The sequence below is a fragment of the Sapajus apella genome, unplaced genomic scaffold (assembly GCF_009761245.1).
Source record: "Sapajus apella isolate SASKATOON/1434 unplaced genomic scaffold, GSC_monkey_1.0 scaffold60, whole genome shotgun sequence".
NCBI classification, from domain to species: domain Eukaryota; kingdom Metazoa; phylum Chordata; class Mammalia; order Primates; family Cebidae; genus Sapajus; species Sapajus apella.
In genome coordinates, this window is record NW_022437000.1 from 7549688 (window position 1) to 7569098 (window position 19411).

The 19411-nt window shown below is 41.3% G+C and overlaps 1 protein-coding gene across 2 annotated transcripts in view; it reads right to left on the reverse strand.

Annotated features, from left to right (window-relative positions):
• The window catches only part of FAM155A (family with sequence similarity 155 member A), a 669060-nt gene that overhangs the window by 25133 nt on the left and 624516 nt on the right, over positions 1–19411 (reverse strand). For both annotated transcript variants that reach the window (XM_032246386.1, XM_032246387.1), the window contains exon 2: positions 13925–14096. In XM_032246386.1, coding sequence (XP_032102277.1) covers positions 13925–14096 — 172 coding nt within the window. The remainder of the gene's footprint in view (positions 1–13924; positions 14097–19411) is intronic.

The window sequence follows — 19411 nt, forward strand, 5'->3', positions numbered from 1 at the left end:
AAATGCAGAGAAATAATCAATGGTAGACTAGATGAAGAAAATGTGGCACATATACACAATGGAATACTATGCAAACATAAAAAAGAACAACATTATGTCCTTTGCAGGAACATGGATGGAGCAGGAGGTCATTATCTTTAGTAAAATAACACAGGAACAGAAAACCAAATACCGCATGTTTACACTTATAAATGGGAGCTAAATGATGAGAACACATGGACAGAGGGGAACAGCACACACTGATGTCTTTTGGAGGGTAGAGGGTGGAATAAGGGAGAAGATTAGGAAAAACAATTAAAGATACTAGGCTTAATGCCTGGGTGATGAAATAATCTGTACAACAAATCCCCATGACACAAGTTTACCTATATAACAAACATATGCATGTACCCCTGAATTTAAAATAAAAGTTAAAAAAAAGCAGAGTAATCATTTATAAGTCTCTGGAATCAAGCTAGTAATGAGAAAGCTACTCCAATTACAAAATAAAGTTCAGGTGAAAAGAAAAAGCGTTCTCAACAGCCAGAATGTAGAAACAATTATAGTGTTCATCAATGGACAAATGGAAAAATAAACTGACATGTATGCATATAAAATATTTTTCAGCCTTAAAAAAAGGTAGAGATCCTGCCACTTGCCACAACATGGATGAACCTGGAGGACTTTATGTTAAGTGAAATAAGCCAGACACAGAAAAATATTGCATGATGGCACTTATATGTAGAATCTAAAAAATAAAAATGTTCACATATAAAGAGGTAATAAAACAGTGGTGTCCATGGCGGGTGAGATGAGGAGATGCAGGTCAAAGGATGCAAAGTAGAAAAGATGTACAGTTGATGAACAGGTTGAAGGATCTCATGTAGAACAGGAGGACTATAATTAATAATAGTGAGTTGTATTCAAGATATTTGTTAAATGAGTAAATTATAGCTGCTCTTGCCACAGGGGTTGGAGGGTAACCATGTGAGAGGACAGACATGATAATCTGTTCCACTATTGACCGTTTTCCTACATATATGTATGCTGTGGTTTGAATGTGCCCTACAAATCTCATGTGTTGGAAACAATCCTCAAATTTATATGTTGATTGGAGGTGGAGTTTTTGAAGGGTCTTAGGCTCACACAAGGTCATCAGACTGGGGCCTGATGGTAGAAGCTATGGCTTTATAAGAAGAGGAAGAGCTGCCTGAGCTGGCAGGTATGCTCCCGTGCTCTCTCCGAGTGATGCCCTCCACCATGTTGCTACACTCCTGGAGAGTCCTCAGTAGAGCTGACGCTCAACCTTGGACTTCCCAGCCTCCAAAACTGTAAGCAACAAATATCTTTTCTTTATACACTATCTAGTCTCTGGTATTCTGTCATAACAACATAAAATGGACCAAGACAATGTATCTTATATCATCATACTGTATACCTTAACATACCTTAAATATGCAAAATAAGATTTATTTTTAAAAGAGTATAAAAAAGCAATGCACCAAGCTATGTGGGAAGTCAGATGTGCTGGCTTTTCCTGTGTGCTTTCCAGTGAACTTGGGAAAGCTACTTAATTTCTCTATTCTTCAAATTTACTTATTTGCTAAATTTAATGATTGAGCTATCACATTAGACAAATATGACCAAGAAAGTTCCTGCCTGCTTCTTCACTCGTGTTGGATGTTCCAAGCTGTTTACTGCGTTCACTGTGATTTCTGTATTCTCCCTTCAGGCTGAGGCTGGCAGTCTGCAGTAAAGACATGGCGCCCACCTGCTGGAGCTGGGCAGCAGCTTGGCCCCTTCTAGCGCTACAGTTCTGTGATTTTACATGTGGAATTCTTTAATTGTCTGTCCACACTTGCTTTTGTGTGTGCACAAATTAATGGAGCTCATGAGTTTTAATAAATTTGAAGGTTCCTCATGGAAATTTTTCTATCCTTTAAAATCTTATTCATCCCTTTGTGGAAATAATGATGGAAATGAAGGGAGATAGAAACTAATTTTACTGGTAAAGATTAAGGCTGAGAATTTGAAAGCTGTCCAGGAATGAAATAAAACAGTTACATAAAAGTATTAGTCTATGTTTCCTTTCAAAACCTCAAATACGAACCCATAAAATCAGGCTAGGAATGATGAACAAATACACTTTCAAGTGGAAGAAAATTTTTCCAGAGATGGAGAGTTTATCTGGCAAGTTTCGAGATTTTTCTAGTCTTTTTTTTTCATTTTAAATATATTTTATTTTTTAGTGCAGTTTTAGATTTTCAGCAATATTGAACAGAAATGACAGAGAGTAGCTGGATTTTTCAGAGGAAAAAATTCCCTACCTGCAGTTTCCTGAGATGATGGGTTTTCAGATTTAGGTCTGAAGTTTTCCAATTATAAAAACCATGATTAATGGGACATAGCACACACAGCAGCATTGCAAATTGATTGTGCTTCTAGATTCCTTAAAAAGGAGATTCATCAAATTTACAAAAATAATTTTACTTTATAATTGAAGACTATCTGCAATGTTAATACCCTTTCTTCATTACTACTCTCTCTGCGTAATTATCATCCTCTAGATCCTGCTGGCTGAGCTCCCTCGATGCCTTTATAATTCCTTTTTATTGCTTCCTGTTCTCTAATCCTCCAGAACTTCTGAAGCACGCAGAATTTGTCTTCATATAAGAGTTAGAATTTGTTCTTTGCTTGAACAAATAATTGAATGTGTCTGTTGTATTCTAAAACATCAAGGCATTGCTCAGTGTATTCCTCTGCCAGGGCTGGGCTGTCATAACAAAGCCCACATGCCAGGGGCTTAAACAACGCAATTCAGCCTCTCTCATTTCTGGGACTACATGTCCAAAATCAACGTGTTAGCAGGGTTTGCTCTCCTTCTGAGGGTTTTCAGGAAAGCTCTGGCCTTTCTAGGCGTTTCTTCTTGGCTTATAGATGGTCATCTTCTTCCTACATCTATTTACATTGTTTTCTCTCTATGTGTCTATATCCAAATTTCCCCTTTTTATAAGTATGCTGTTACGGGCAGAATTGTGTACTCCAAAAATTTACCTGTTGAGGCCTTAACTCCCAGTACTCCGATGTGTGAATGTATTTCAAGATAGGGCCTTTAAGAGATGCCATGAGGCTTTTAGGGTGGGTCCTAATTCAGTAGGACAGGTGTCTTTACTGAACACACAGAGAGGAAACTTGGACACACAGAGAAACCCCCAAGATACTTTGGCATGGAGGCAAGACCATGTGAAGACACAGCAAGGGGGCAGTGTCTCCAGGCCAAGGAGAGAGACCTCGGAAGGAGCAGAACCTTGATCTCAGACTTCCGGTCTTCAGAAGGGTGAGAACATTCATTTCTGATGCTCCAGCCCTGCAGCATGTGGGATTTTGTCACGGGATCCCTGGTAGACTCACACATAACACGAATCGCATTGGACTAGAGCCCATCCTAATGACCCATTTTCACTTGATGAGCTCCACAGCGAGACTATATCCATAAGTGGTCACTTTCTGGGGTGCTGGGGGTTAGGATGTCAACATCTGAATTTGGAGAGCAGGGGACACAATTGAACACATGACACTCCATTTGGTACATCCATTCAAAATGTCAATTCCATAAACTTAGAGGCCACATCGTTTTTCAGCCTTTGTTTTAAGTTCCAGTGTTCCAGGTGATGGAGTTGTATGATGGAGGCAGGAGCGCCATTGAGCAGTAGCCTCTCTACTGCATTGACAGGAGGGTGGGATGCACGTGAAAAAGCGGCTTTGACATGAAACACTGAGGTGCTTCCTTTTGACTCCCAAGGGAGGACACTTTGTTAAAGTGCATCCAACTGTCAGCCCCCTTGTTCCCAGCATTGCCACAGATGCCCATGGGCAGGGGCACTGTGGGCGGTGCAGGACATGGGTGACCCTCACTGCTGCCCTGAGCACCACCTCCCATCTTGGAGCTTCTTCTCGCTCAAAGGACGGGTTGCTACTCATTAATGAACTCATCCAAAGTTTGCTTACTGAAAACACACAATGTGTCAGGCACTTTTTTGGTGTCCTGTGGATGCTCCAGAGGACATTAAGTTCTTACCCTAACCCAATTCACCAAAACGGGAAGGAGACAGGCAAGCAGGCCTGTGATGAAAATGCAGCCCAGTGAGCATTACAGCAGCAGCACATGGCCCTCTGGGCACACCTGCTCCAAACTCCCCCTTGGGGGTCAGGGAGGGCCTCCTCCTGGGAGCTACAGTTGCTCCAGGATTAGCCAGAGGAAGCTTTGAGGGATGGGTGTCCGAAGTAGTGGGGTTTTGCATGCTGGGTGGCTACATTTGGGGTGTTGGGTCCCAAAAGGGAAGTGATGATGAATGAAGCCGGGGAAAGGGGAAACAGGTCAAATCAAGGCAGCTTAAGGAGCTGGAGCCTCTCCTAAGGGAATTAGGACGTCGAGCAAGGGTATGATCTTGCCAAACATGGGTTGCATGGCAAGCATCTCCCACACAATGAACATGCAGAATCTTTCATCCGTCTACTTCTTGGTATGCACTTATGTTACAGTAAAATTCACAGGCTGCATGTAGTAAATGATACAGCAACAAAAATGTGCCTTTTAGAACTGCATTTACTAAGGGACAGCTAGGAATAACCTAAATGGCCATTCGTCAGGAACTGAGTAAATGCACAACAATCAATCTGTAACCAGGACATCGGTGGCCAGTTGGCTGGGGGCATTGACTTGATCTGGCTGTTTGGTGTCTTTTGGATGCTGCGTCGTGAGCACAACTTATCGATTCAAACATAAGTAAGCACACTTTATTTAAATATTTAAACAGTATATAATATCAACTGCTGTAGTCCCGGTGACTTTAGTGTGACCACAGGACCTGTTCCTACTCACTGGTGGCATTGGACATAACTCTGAAGTTGAACCTCAAGGGCCCTGGAGCTGCGGGGCCGGGGGGCCCACTGAAAATGAACGTTCATGCAGTGAAATGGCCTATTTACCACATCGGCACAGCAATGAAGAGGTGGCGACGGTGAACTATTTTGGCTTTTGTCTCCAGTTCTTGAAAACTGGCCTTTTCGTGTGATCTCTTCTAAGGTCTAAGATATGTGCATATACGTTGAGAGATGTCTATCAACTTATGGATAGATAGACTGAGAGACTATCCATCTATCTGTCCATAAGTTGATAGATTGAGAGATTATTTATTATAGATAGACTAAAAAAGACTAAATCTCGGCAAATGTCCCTAAAGCAAGCCCAACAAAGCATCCACCCCTCCCTCAGGCAATGACATACTCCGTAAAGGAGGAGGTACTAGTGAGGGTTCCCGTGAGCCTTACTCCCTGGCAGGAGTGAGTCTCAGTGCTGAAGTCGGCGTTTGCAGACTATCAATCTATCTGTAGATAGATTGAGAGATTATCTATCTATCCATCCATAAGCTGATAAATTGATAGGTATCTCTCAACGTGTATGCACGTACCATAGACCTTGGACAAGATCAGACAGAAGTTTCTCCAGCTCTTCACAGTTCACAGTGGGACGCTACATCTTAAAATTACCTCTGTAAGAAGAATTTACTATGCAATGAAAACAGATCCTACCCTGGCACAGCTATTTCCCTTGTGATTGAAACTATTTCATTTCCCTTGCAATGTTTGTTCCTACATATTTGAAGCTGGGCTTCCTTGGGCTTTCTCAGCCCACTTACACACAAAAAAAGACGAAAACACGGCAAATGTCCCTAAGGCAAGCCCAACAGAGCCTCTCCCTCCCTCCCTCCCTCAGGTAATGACATATTCTGTAAAGGAGGAGCTACCAGTGAAGGTTCCCATGAGCCTCACTCCTGGCAGGAGTGCATTGGGGGTGAGGTCGGCATTTCAGACTCTCTATGTCTGGGCTTGTCACTCTTTCCACCCCATAAATTGGTCAATAAAGGGACAACATACCATATTTAGGACTGAAACGGTAGCATCAAACGGTAACGTAACACCTGGAGAACCATCATCTTAAAATAGCATTCTAGAAGTTTTCTTCCTAACTGAACTTTTTGTTTTCAAGCTTTCTTCTTGGAGAATGTACACATTTATTCCATCAGTGTTGCTATACCTAAATTAATTCACTCTTTATTTGCAATTAACTTTAATACTAATTTTAGAGTTGTGCTTACAAATTGTTCTTCAATTTTTAAACCTAAAGTATTTTTCATTTTAATTATGTACATTACCTGGAAATTTAGCTATTTTAATTATATCTATGTAAAAATTAGACATGTGAATTATGTATAAATTATGTAAATATATGTTGACATGGTATAGATATTACCTATTATCTCTATATACAATCTGTTATATATCATAAAATATCTATAACACAAGTATAAGGTGGTTTAGATTCATAATAATATTTACACAAACATTTTTGAAACTTTTGTTCTCTGTTCTTTCCCTTTATACTAATTTATTTGCGTGTGTGTGTGTGTGTGTGTGTGATCCTAAGAATCTCACTAGCCAATCTGACAAAATTAGCCATCTTAGCAGAAAATTTTCCAGAGAACAATGATCCCAGACAGTCTTCTGTTCTTTACTCAACCAGAAAATTACCTACGTTCCAAAATGGTTGTAACACTCATTTTTAATTTGACGTGTGATGTTGAGAAAACAGGACGTGTTTGTGGAGCGTTGAAACTTGCATCGCAAAGACAGCAAGTTGTGGGCGTGGTCACCTTCCGTTAACCCACTGACTGAGTTTTTCCAGCTGTCCATAGCAAGGAAACAATTGCCTACATATTAACTTCAGGATGGGCTGGCTGGTCATTTCCTGTTCCACTACAAATGCTGGACTCAAAGCCAGGAAATGTGGAGCTATTCTTGTTTCTGTAATTGTCTTGCAGGAGTGGCTGATCCTATGTAAAAGCAAAGCATCAGGCTAGACTTCAGTAATTTTGGTTTGTCTGACATTGACTGACTATAATCACATAGTATCATTTCATTGTTCAAAGTAGTCCAGTATCCAGAACAGCTACCAAGTGGGCATACGTTCTTCACGAAGATGTCTCAGTTGCAGACAGAACAGGTAAACACTCTCACTAAAATTTCACCTGTCTGGGAAATCTCACTTGGCCATGTACTTCCTAAGCTGACATTGCAGAATTCAAATTTTTCCTTTGGCTTCCTGCTTTGACAGCTACTGTGTGGTCAGTAGTTCTAAGTCCGCTCATTCACGTCAAATGCAGGGAAATCTTTGTCATGGGCGTGTGCTGTCACCTCCTTGCGGCAGAGAAGATCACTACCCGTTTTGATTCAGCTTCCATCTGACAGCAGACTCACCAGCTCAGCAGTGCAAGTGCTGGCACCGTCTCTCCGAGGGCAGCGCACACAGTCTGGCTTGAGCAAAGGGTGACTCTCCTTCCAGAGGGTTCAGAAGCCTGAACATATTTGCCAGACACAGTGCCACTTCTGTGCATGGTTAACAAGTGAGTATGGGCTGGCATCTCTAAGTCTTCCCTCAATGGCATCAAAAAAGACAGCTGTCAGGCATTGTGCTCCGTCCCCCGTGGTGTCCCCTGACCTCATGACAGGCCCTGGCATGGCTCAGGCTGGGTCCTCAATGGTTCCCTGGGGCAGCTGGCTCAGGGCCCCCCACTGAAGCACAGACGCTTCTCAGGGCTAATTGAACTCCTGTCCCTACAAGTGCTCCTGGCTTGGTTTTCTCCATTCTCCCTTGTCCGATGCCTTTCATTTCTCCTCTTAGATCAGGCAAGGTATAGCAGTGAGAAGCAGAAGGATAACTTGAACTATGTTAGAATTTCCCCAAAGGCTGTCGAGGTCAGCATGCCTCGGGGCAGACGGGGTGGCCATGAGCTCCCCTGGCTCTCCAACAAGCTTCACGCAGGCGAGCTGGAGGCAGGTGTCTTTCTCTTCCCACAGAGACAAGTGTCAAACCTTATTCTCCTCTGCAGCTGCAGTTGCTGCTACTCAGGCTCTGCCCGGCTGAACTACAGGGGGTCCCATCTAACTCAGGCCTCTGCTCTCAGCGCCCTGTGCACTCAGTGCCCCCTCACTGGCTCACTACTGTTGGCCACTGGTGGAGGTGAGGCAATCAGACCTTATAGTGGGGGTGATCTCCCAAAATGCGTAGCAACTGGCAGAATCCAGACATCCTAATTTCTCCTCCATTCCCTACATGCATTCTCTTGACAAAGGCAAAGTTGACCTGTTGGGATCTTTATGAACGCAGAAGTCAGGAAAAGGAATCATAAGGCTAACTGATCTGAACTCAAACCTCAAACCTCAAAAAGTACAGTGTTCTAATGGAAGAACATGTCACGAACATATGAGGTTATTAAATTTTACTTGGTTTTATAACTTACTCTCATATTTCTTTATTTTATTCTTGGCATACCATCTCCCTTCACATTTCTTTTTTTTGCCCAAACTTTGATATATTTATTAAAATATTTTGTATGCCGTTAAATGATGCTATAACTACATTGGTCTTTTTATTATTCTGTTTGCAGGGAAAAGAAAACACCAAGATTTAAAAAAACTAATTGAACATATGCACACACAGGGGAAAATAAATAAATTGAAAATGGCATAAATGTTCAAATTAAAATCTACAGAAACAGGTTTATTTTTTTCTACTGAAATTTTCCTTCAGCGAAAATATCTTTTTGTGTTTTAAAAACCTTTCTCAACTCACTGGTCATGTGAGGATTGAATTCTGGTGAATGTTTTTTCTTTCACAGTCGTGAACTCATTCACAAGTAAACCGTGAGATGCCAAACATAAAAAAAAAAAAAAAAAATTCCTTCGAATGTGATCAACATGCAGGTCTACGCATTTTCCTCTTTCTGTCCTCTGCAGGCAGTGAACGTCCTTTCGATGCTCTGCAGGCGCGCGGAGCCACCACCAGGGGGCGCCCACCCCACATCGCAGCCTCAACCGCCTGTCAAGTAAGGAACAACAGCAGCCCACAGTATTTTCCCCAGAGACAGAAACATAACCTTATTCTTGTCACAGCTCAAAAAGAAAAAAAAAATGGAATGCAGAATTTACACAGAATTCTTAAAACATGTTTTATCTCCATTGTCAGTAACCCCCCGCAGACCAACTTTTACTTTGATTCCTTCAGTAATTTCCCTGTGTAAGAGAGCAGCAGATCATGGCTGGTCTATTTTATCTATCAGTCAAATGGTAATTTTCTTAATGTTTGTTACCATAGCACCCACAGCCTGTGCTCCTCTGCTGCCTCTGTTTTCTTCAGCTTGGTGCACTGTTACAGGTAAGCAATCAAGGATTTCTCCAGGGGACTCTGGAATGAGGCGAGGGAGTGTGGAGAGGGAAGCCCACGTAATTACCACGATGACGGGTTGACATCGTAGAATCCAAAAACGACTTCCACCCCCTCGCTTTAAAGATGAAACAACTGAGTTTCTAAAATAGCAGCGCATTATGCGAACGGAGCTTGCAAACCCAACAGAACCCACCTTGACAAATTTTAGCTCAATACTGCCTAACATTAAATGACATGTTTCACCCTGACAGCACTTCAGAATTTCTTCCCAATTAATTTTTAAAACATTTCTTTAGTCACGTGTCAGTTTTATACTTTAACAGAAAAAAAAATCAAGAGCGATCTCAGGCAAACTGTCTTTCCTTTTATCTCCTAAGACAGGATTGGAATTAAACATATTCGCGGGGATGCCCTTGTCATCAAGATCCATGGTTAGAACATTTGGTTGTGACCTTCTGTAACATCCTCAATCAGAGCATTCTATAGTGATGGACATGCATTCTCAGATATTTCATTTTTTAAAGTAAGTTCCTGGCTTAGTAAAGGATCATAGGTACACAAAGTAGCAGATGATGAAAAAAATATATACATTTAAAACTTCCAAATTTGGAAGATGGTGATGTGGACACCATAAAGAAATGATGCAAAAGATACTAAATTTAATAAGTGTGACCAAAATGGTAAATAACTCCTGATCATTTACAGAAATTGTTTGTTGATTCCAAGGGCTGATATTAATTTTTTTGTGAATAATTGAAATCCTAGGATTAGTATATAGCCAATAAGACAATGAAAGGAAGAACTTGAGGTCCTCTAAGATGCTGGGTACAATGGACTCGAAGAAAATGAATCACTGTGCCACTGGTTTGCCACTAAGGAAAAGCACCTTGAAGAAAACTGATGCTCACGTGGACAGTGTCTGTCATCAGGCCATATGCAGTTACATGCTCACAGAATACTTTTTTTGAGGTAGATAAGAAAAGTAAGGAAAGAATCCTCAATATCCTAGAGGGAATTCTCCATCCTTCTGGAAGCTGTGAATTGGATGCATTTCAAATAGCAGGAAAACCATCATAATTAAATTTGTTGAATTGAAAGGAATCACCACCTATTCCTTTAATTCTTAGTGAGAAATGATTGCATTTTTAACATCTAGAGTGGAAATCAAACACTTTGTGATTTTTTTCAAAAAGAAAAATTGCTAGAGGTAAGATTAAGGTCAACTTGGCAAATTCTTTTTGATGTCACTGTGTTTAGTGATCCTCATTGTATCTAACTCAGTTAGGGGACATCCAACAGAACTACTGTGAACATGTGAAGTTGCTATGAGCTCGCCATCCAACCTAAGGCCATCCAGGTAGCCTTCGGTTATCAGCAGCCAACTGGGAAACTAGAAAAGTAGTTCCATTTCTCTTCTGTATTTATTCTGGTCCTTCCTGAGTACAGAAGACATTTCATGCAAAATGCATCAAGGTACCCGAGACGGCTCACATTTACTTCCAAACTTATTTATAATGTAAACTATTTAAAAATTCATGTACATTTGTAGGAGATGGGCATCCAAAAACGTGCAACTTAAAATCTGGGAACAAAGTATACGCACATGTCTCACTAGTTTCCTTAGAAGCATGACAAGCCACTCCACAGCGTAGCCAGTGGCCCTCTGGGAGCTGTCCTCTATTCTAATATCATCCAAGATGAAAGCCGTTCGGGGGCCATATCTGGGACTCTTATGAGCAGCAGACAGGCAGCTGTGATGGACAGGAGTAGAAATCTCCTTGCTCACGTTCAGCAGTGCACTCTTTCGTTTTTTCTTTCTTTTGAGATAGGGTCTCGCTATGTTGCCCAGGCTGGAATGCAGTGGCAGGATTACAGCTCACTGAAATCTCCAGCACCTGAGCTCAGGCAATCCTGTCTCTCTGCCTTCCAAATAGCTGGGACTACAGATGCACACAGCTGTGTCTGGCTACTTTTTTAATTTTTAATTTTTTGTAGAGGCAGGGTCTTGCTATGATGTCCAGGCTGGCCTCGAACTCCTGGCTTCAAGCAATTTTCCCACCTCGGCCTCCCCAAATTGTAGGGATTACAGGCATGAGCCACTGCATCTGGCCTCGTCAGTACACTCTTAAGGGACGCCGGTAACCAATGATGGGAAATAATGGCTGTTGTTATAAACACAGATGAGGATACTTCCGAGAGGCGTGGGCTACACTTTAGATAAGAAGTTCAATCTGAAAATTATTATCTTTTTTGTCAGGTTGTTCTCTGCAGAACTTCAAGGTAAAATGACTTCAGAATTTATTCTGTGTCTTTTTAAGCAATTTAAAACTAAAATGACCATTAACCCAATTGAAAGTGACATAAGAACAGTGAGGTTTCCAAATGTTCAGTAATGAGATTATCCTGGGAGCCTCTCAAAGAGATGGCATTTTTCACTGTATCTGATGAAAAATCTCTCTTTTCCTGTCATTTTTCCTTAATGATGTAGCTATGGCTATGAAAATGTTGTTTTTACCAAACTCGAAAACAATTAAAAATGCAAATTGCATTCTCTGCCCATGTTGTGAAGTGAGAGATTTAATTCTACCCCAGCATTCTGAATGTGTATGGGGAAGGGGGTGAACATTCAAACATACATTTCAGATTCACAAATACAGATACATTTAGGAAAAAGATAACATGCAAACACCTCGCCCTTCATTTGGGTTTTCTATCTACTTTGAGAACTTGGTTTGAAAACTATTGTTTTTCTCTAAGACAAAAGCCAGTGTGAGTGTAAATGCATAAATACAACCTGTACATAAAAATCCAATAGCTTCTCCGAAGTCCTAATGTCACAGCACTTCATTGTCCCTCAATAAAAAAAATGAAGGCCTTATCTTGATGGTTATTTGTGGAATGTTCTATGAGAAATTCAACATGAATTCATAGCCTGTGTCTGGTGAATTTTGTCTCAAACTCAAAGCAAGAAGATACTGATTTCCTCCTTCCTTTACTCCTTCCTTCCTTCTTTTTCTCCCTTCTCCCCTCCAGCAGAGAGGAACTACATAAAAAACGACTTAAGCATCAAATCAGCAGAATAACACACAGGACTGTGAAATTATTGTACGTTTCACTTTCCTGGGTAAAATAGTTGTAGCTGGTTAGTGACATAACTTCCTCTTCTCCCTTATCTGTAATCCTTGCAGCAAATCCACATGGGGTGGGGTTGGTCATTGCACTTTCTAATTTAACAGTGAAGGGGCGGTATCTCCGAGAGAATGCACAAAAGAAACAGAATGAAGTCTGAGGCTCCTGATCTTCAGTCACGCATTCTTCCCACAAGCTTGGGCAGCATAAGAAATACTAATCCAGGCCAGGCACGGTGGCACACGCCTGTAATTCCAAGACTTCTGGGAGGCCAAGGCAAGTGGGTGGATCGCTTGAGGTCAGGAGTTGGAGACCAGCCTGGCCAACACGGTGAAACCCAAACACAAAAAATACAAAATTAAAAATACAAAAATTGGCCCAGTGTAGTGACACATACCTGTAATCCCAGCTACTTGGGAGGCTGAGGCACGAGAATCACTTGAACCCAGGAGGTGGATTTTAAAGTGAGCCACAATCACACCACAGCACTCCAGCCTGGGTGACAGAGTGAGACTCTGTCTCAAAAGAATAAGAAGAAAAAAAGGAAATACTCATCCAGTACTTAGGGAGAGCTTTGGCGGACAATCTCTTGATAGCTTATCACTTAGAATACTATGGCTAATGAATAGGTATGTAAATAAGTGATGCAAAAATAATTTGATACGTTCTCATGTTGAGCAACTTAATATGTCACTCTGTTTTACAGGAGTTTGGTAAGTCTAATGTAAGAAGAGAATTTTCATGTTTCTCTGCCCATGTGATAGTGTTTTATCCTTAAACTTGAAAATTAAACATGCTACAACTCCAGCCACATAGTTACAGGGACGTCGTATAGCACTGTCTCTACAAAAAGAGAACGCAGAGCCCCAACTCTGATTGTCAAAACACCCTGGCAAAGTATCTTGTTCTTACCGTCTAATTATCTTTTGGTTTTTTTTTTCAAAAAGACTCTTTTTTGCTGAAAGAAGTAGACACTGTTTAATGGATAGACTTGTGTGGCTCCAATAGACACACACACACACACACACTCACACACACACACACACACAGTCGCAGATATTTTTAATGTTCTTAATACTTTCTACAGATAAAATAACATAAAAATTCTCAGAAAATTAAAAAATAAAGAAAATAGGCAAGGAGACATAAACTTCTTGCTAACTTGAAAAGCATGATCTCACTGGCCTTATCATGTCTTCTGTTCTTATGTAATTCAAAGGGAATGCAGGCAGAATGTCACCTACGCTAGGTCACATGGAAGCATATCTAATGATTGCTAATATTTTGCCATCATTTGTGTACAGTTAATAACTGTGGTCTCAGTTATAGATAGACCACGTGGCACAGCAAGTGAATCATTTCCAGACCAGTCGAGGGGAGCTTTTGGTGCTTCTGTTAGTGAACGTGCGGAAAACTACCAGTCGCCTCTTCAAGGTTATATCCGTGGAAGGAAACAGCAGAGCAAACAATCATCACCCAAGAAAGCAAAACCACCGGAGACCGTGTGCGGACTCCCAGCCGGCACTGTACCTGTGCAGATGAAACTGGAGAGGCCTCCGTAGATGACTTCGTCATTGTCAGGCAATATAAACGGACACCTCGTCTGAACCTCCAAACAGTATTGCTTGCAAGGAATTGTCTTTCTGCAGTTAAACTGTGTGACTTCAAAATACTGGGAACAGAGCCAGGCTTTGTAGACAATCTGAAAAAGAAAAAAAAGAGAAGAATGAAAAATATAGAGGTGTGACAGCAGTTAGACTGATGGAGGACACCGGCACGGAGAAGCATGCACGCGTGCTGTGGTTTCCAGCGGATCCTCAGAAAGGATCATTGCGAGAAAGGGAATCACACAAGGGCAGCTGCAGGCCATAGAAACATAGCAACCAAAGTCTTCGCAGCAAAAGCAAAACAGTATCTGATTGCGTCCCTAATAGAATGTGAAAGGTAGTCTGGCCTTTATGTGCATGTGGCTCATCTGAAAAACAGTGGATTTCAGCAGGAGGTTACGTTTTCAAAATCCACTGATGTGTAAACTACAATGAATGGCCCTGTGGCTCTGCTGTGGGTGGTTATTTGCCGCAATGGGCTGGAGGGTCGGTGCCCTCCGCGTGGAGGCCCACGTCTATGCCTCCATTGGACGCTAGATGGCGCGAGGCACTTTACAAAGAGGGCCCAGCAGGCCTTGGCAAACTGCTGGCTGGGTCTTGGACTTTCAGAGGCACAGAACAGGCAGAAATGGACGTTTGCATTTGTGACTCACACCAAGTGCATTAGAAATCTCACTGTCTGAAAGCCCAGAAATACCCAGCATAGATCAGACATCCTATGCCGTGGTGTGGTTAGGAGTAGGAGGGAAACCTCATCAGAGCCCCAGCTTCAACCTTCTCGATGATGTGCAAGCCACATCAATGTTTGCTATGTATTTATATAACGCCATCAAACGGGAAGGGATTGGGGCTTCATTCATCTCTTTGTTTGGGTGGCTGTTTGGGAAAACAAACCTTGAAAAAATTGCCTTTTTCTGATCCAAGGGAATAAGCCGATCTTAAATTAAAATAAAACAATGGCAGATGTACCCATCTGCAGCCTAGCTCACTGAAATTCAGTTATCCTCCAGGTTCTTGGCACAAATGGCTTTTATTTGTCTATTTCTAGGGTTAGTACTATCCAAGCAACATTTTGCCAGTTATATTTTACCTAGAAAAATGGAGGCTCTGCAGTTAAAGATGGCCTAAGAGAGTATAAATACTTAATAATAACAAGAATAATAGCTAGTATTTATCAACTTTATACTCTTTTCTAAGTAAGTTATAAACTTTTTTCCCATGCAATTCTCAGCATGCACTTTTGGCATAACTACTAGTCACATTTTGGACAGGAATAATATTAAGTAATAATAATAAGTAATGGAATTGGAAATTCCAGACTTCAAGCCCATGTCTGTAGGACCCCAAAGACTGTGTTCCTAATAGTTATTCTATATTTAATCTGAAAACTACTTTTAAAGCACTTATGAAATCACAAGGGAGTTTGCAGATGGACCTAAAATCAGCGTGGCCCTCCATGCCCAGGGTCAATATCCATTTGGTATAAGGAGGATTGTGTATTTGTATTCATAACTTTATATTAGGTTGATCAAAGTGAAACTTTATTCTGTGATCAAAGTGCCTCAGTCGAGGTAAAATGAGATAAATGTCAAAGTGATATACACTTTTAAATGGCCAAAAGTAATTTTTCTTTGCCCGTCATCAATGGCTCACAATCACCATGTAACTTGTTAGTAAAACATACAAATAGTTAGAATTCTTATAGGCCTTTTGAATGGGTCTTCACATAACCATGTACATTGAAAAATTGCATTAGAGGAAAGTGTTATGATAACTGAAGAAACCTCTAAGAATTCCAATGCCAACTGGGAAATGGAAGTGGGCTGTGGGTGTGCGCCTCGGGGGACAGGTGAAGGTGGAGTGGCGCCGGAAGGAAGAGGCTGGAAGCACCAGCTTCAGAAGAGAAGAGGAAATGATTTCTTAACCAAACTGTGGGGAAGTTGAAAACATTTTTCGAAATGCCATAGACATTGACATTTGTGTAATATGACATGATATGTAACATGACATGACATTTATTATGTAAACTAAGCTGTAATATAAGAATGAGCCATGTATACTCTGATTCCTGGGCTTCACGACCTTTCTCAGGTACTAGAGGAAGGAGGGTAGGCTCCTACCTGCGGTTCAAACCACAACATTCCATTATAAGAACAGCTTGCATTCCGCACACTTCTGGGATTCTGAAGTCTAGAGTTATCTGCTTTTCTTTAAGGAATGCCCTTATGTAATTCCAGAAAGTAGCTCCTGTTTTCATTGGCCAAACTGTGGTCCCCATTCCCACCACTCCCCCACCGGTTGCCTTTACACAGTTATTCAAGTTAACATGGGTTCTAAATATGGAATTGCATCTTGTAGTCATAAACTCTTAAGAAACAATGTCTCTTTCTAGATCCTTGAGAAATCACCACACTGTCTTCCAGGGTGGTTGAACTAATTTACACTCCCACCAGCTGTGTAAGACTGTTCCTGTTTCTTCACATCCTCTCCAGCATCTGTTGTCTCCAGATTTTTTAATGATCGCCATTCTAACTGATGTGAGATGGTATCTCAATGTGGTTTTGATTTGCATTTCTCTAATGACCAGTGATGATGAGCATTTTTTCATGTTTGTTGACCTCATATATGTCTTTTGAAAAGTGTCTGTTCATATCCTTTGCCCTCTTTTGAATGGGGTTGTTTTTTTCTTGTATATCTCTTTTAGTTCTTTGTAGATTCTGTTTCTTAGCCCCAGCAATCCCATTATTGGGCATATACCCAAAGAACTATAAATCATCCTGCTATAAAGACACATGCACATGTATGTTCATTGCAGCCCTGTGTACAATAAATAGCAAAGCCCTGGAACCAACCCAAATGCCCATCAATGATAGACTGGACAAAGAAAATGTGGTACATATACACCATGGAATACTACGCAGCCATAATAAATGATGAGTTCATGTCCTTTGTAGGGACTTGGATGAATCTGGAAACCATCATTCTCAGCAAACTGACACAAGAACAGAAAACCAAACACCACATGTTCTCACTCATAGGTGGGTGTTGAACAATGAGAACACGTGGACTCAGGGAGAGGAGCATCACACACTGGGAGCAGTTGGGGGATTAGGGAAGAGACAGCGGGGGGTGGGGAGGGATAACATGGGGAGAAATGCCAGATGTAGTATGCACCTAAAGTTAAATAAATAAATTTTAAAAATGTATTAAGAGGGTAGATCTCATGTGAAGTATTTTTTACCACAATTAAATAAAATTTTAAAAAAAGAAACGATGTCTCCCTGTCCGCCCCCCAATCCTGTATTGAAGTCTCTTCATATCTACACATCCTCTTTGCAAACACTTTTCTCAGCATTGCCCAGTTGGAACAGATCCATTTTTATTCTAGTTCCTTCAATTCTATTTCCACTATATTTCCTTTGCAGATTTTTTTTTCACTCAAAGAAAAATAAGATACTAGTAAGGGATCACAGCAGGTTGTTTTTTAAGTATCGGGTAGCAGTAGTTATGAAGAAAAGTGATCGATCATCATTTGCAAAGCCACCAGCAGACTTTACACTGGGCTATGATGATCTCTCCAGCCTGGCTCCATTGTGGCCTCTGTCACAAGCTCCCTCCTGGGCTTTGAGTGTGCAATGGAGATTACTCATTTGAATATTAAATATTTTCTAAAATTTTAGCTCTACGGATAAGATACATCAGAAAGCAAGTAGAGGAAACCATGTGAGCTGAGTCGAAATCTGAAGGATGGAGGAGAAATATTTTATTGCTACTTAAGAGATTAAGGCTGAGAAGCAGACTTTATATAACTAAAGGATATATCTTTTCTCTGTGTAGATGTGTTTACAATAAAAGAGATAAGGCATACAGCACGTTTGCTAAAATATTTCAGAATAAACTGGAAAAAGTTTGCATGGGAAGTAAAAATAATTCTGGAATCCTGAAAAAGATTACTTGAAAGATGAAATAGCATGTTAGTAAAAACCCGAAAACTGTGGTACGTTAAGAACAGAGAACACCTGAGAACATACTATGGCTAAGAGAAAATGAGGGGTGGGACTCTTACTGTTATCTCCAGCGAGGGAACAGCTGTGTGCTGATGAGGATGGCTTTAAAAGATAAATTGTGGAGTCAGAACGTAAAGACAAGAGGAAAAACAAACAGGTAGATATCAGCATGATGTAAAGACGCGCTTTCCTGCCAGAAGAGATACACAGAAATAAAATGAGCTATCTTGAAAGATGCGGAGTTCTCTATAACTAGAAAACTTCCAATAGACTTTCCATAACTCTTGTCAAAACACGGTGAGGAGGATTCCTATGTGAGGAAGGTGAGACACGTCCATGGCTCCGGGACACCTCCCAATGTCTTTCTAGAAGTTTTTGCAGAGGGAGGTTGAGGAAGATGTGTTGTGGTGGCACAGGGCTATAAGAACGAATGGACTAAATCTTAAAAGTCGTAAAGAACTTTCAAACAAAATCCCATCATGAAAAATGAATACATTCATCTTATTTCAGAAGAACTATGGAGTATAATGAAGCCAGAAGTCTTTTTTATAATGGCTTCGCCTTCTCCTATAGAGAGAAATACTAGGTCAATTGCTTTTCTATGTGTCACTGCAGAGTATGAATAATTATATGAAATGAAAGAATAATTGTGGGAAGGAATAAAAATGTGTGCAAGGTCTCCAGTGACAGAGTAATGGCGAGGTGACATCCACCCACTCTCCCCCTTGATGGCTCGTGCCTCCTTCTACCCAAGAAGCAGCTTGGTTTGTCAGGTAATTTTGTTCTTAAAGGGTATTTCAAATGACCCCCGCCCCCACGCTTCTCCCGCATGTCCTCTGGAAATGACTATTGACTATGACAATCTTTGCTGGACAGCTGCCCACCACACAGCGTTCTTGAGGTGTTGTCTACAAGAGGGCGCACTACACTCTAACAACGATGGCCCAAAGGAGAGCATCATTTTTACTTAAAACATGAATAATACTTGAATCGATTTTTCTCTTTCTCCCGAGGCGTTTTCTCTCCTGCTATCTTTCCTCATAAAACCCTGAGACTTGTTTGGGAAGTGTTTTACAAGTAAGGACACTTATACAGGGAAATGAGGCAGCAAACAAGTGGAATTCCACTCTCTCCACTGCCCAGTCCACACTTTGTTTTCACTGGGAACTCTCGTAACGGGAACTCTTCCGAGAGGACAGAAACGAAGGGTGCATCAGCCACGTCGGGGTCTCTGGGGTCACTGAGGTGAGGCATCCCAGCGTGGAAAGCCATAGAGGCCACCTAGCTGAGCCTCTGTGAACGACGGAAGTGGGACCCCAAAAGATGCAGATGACGCTGAGAAAAAGGGGGCCTGGATGCCGGATGCCCAGGGCCTCTGGGCAGCTGCTCAAATTACACTACCT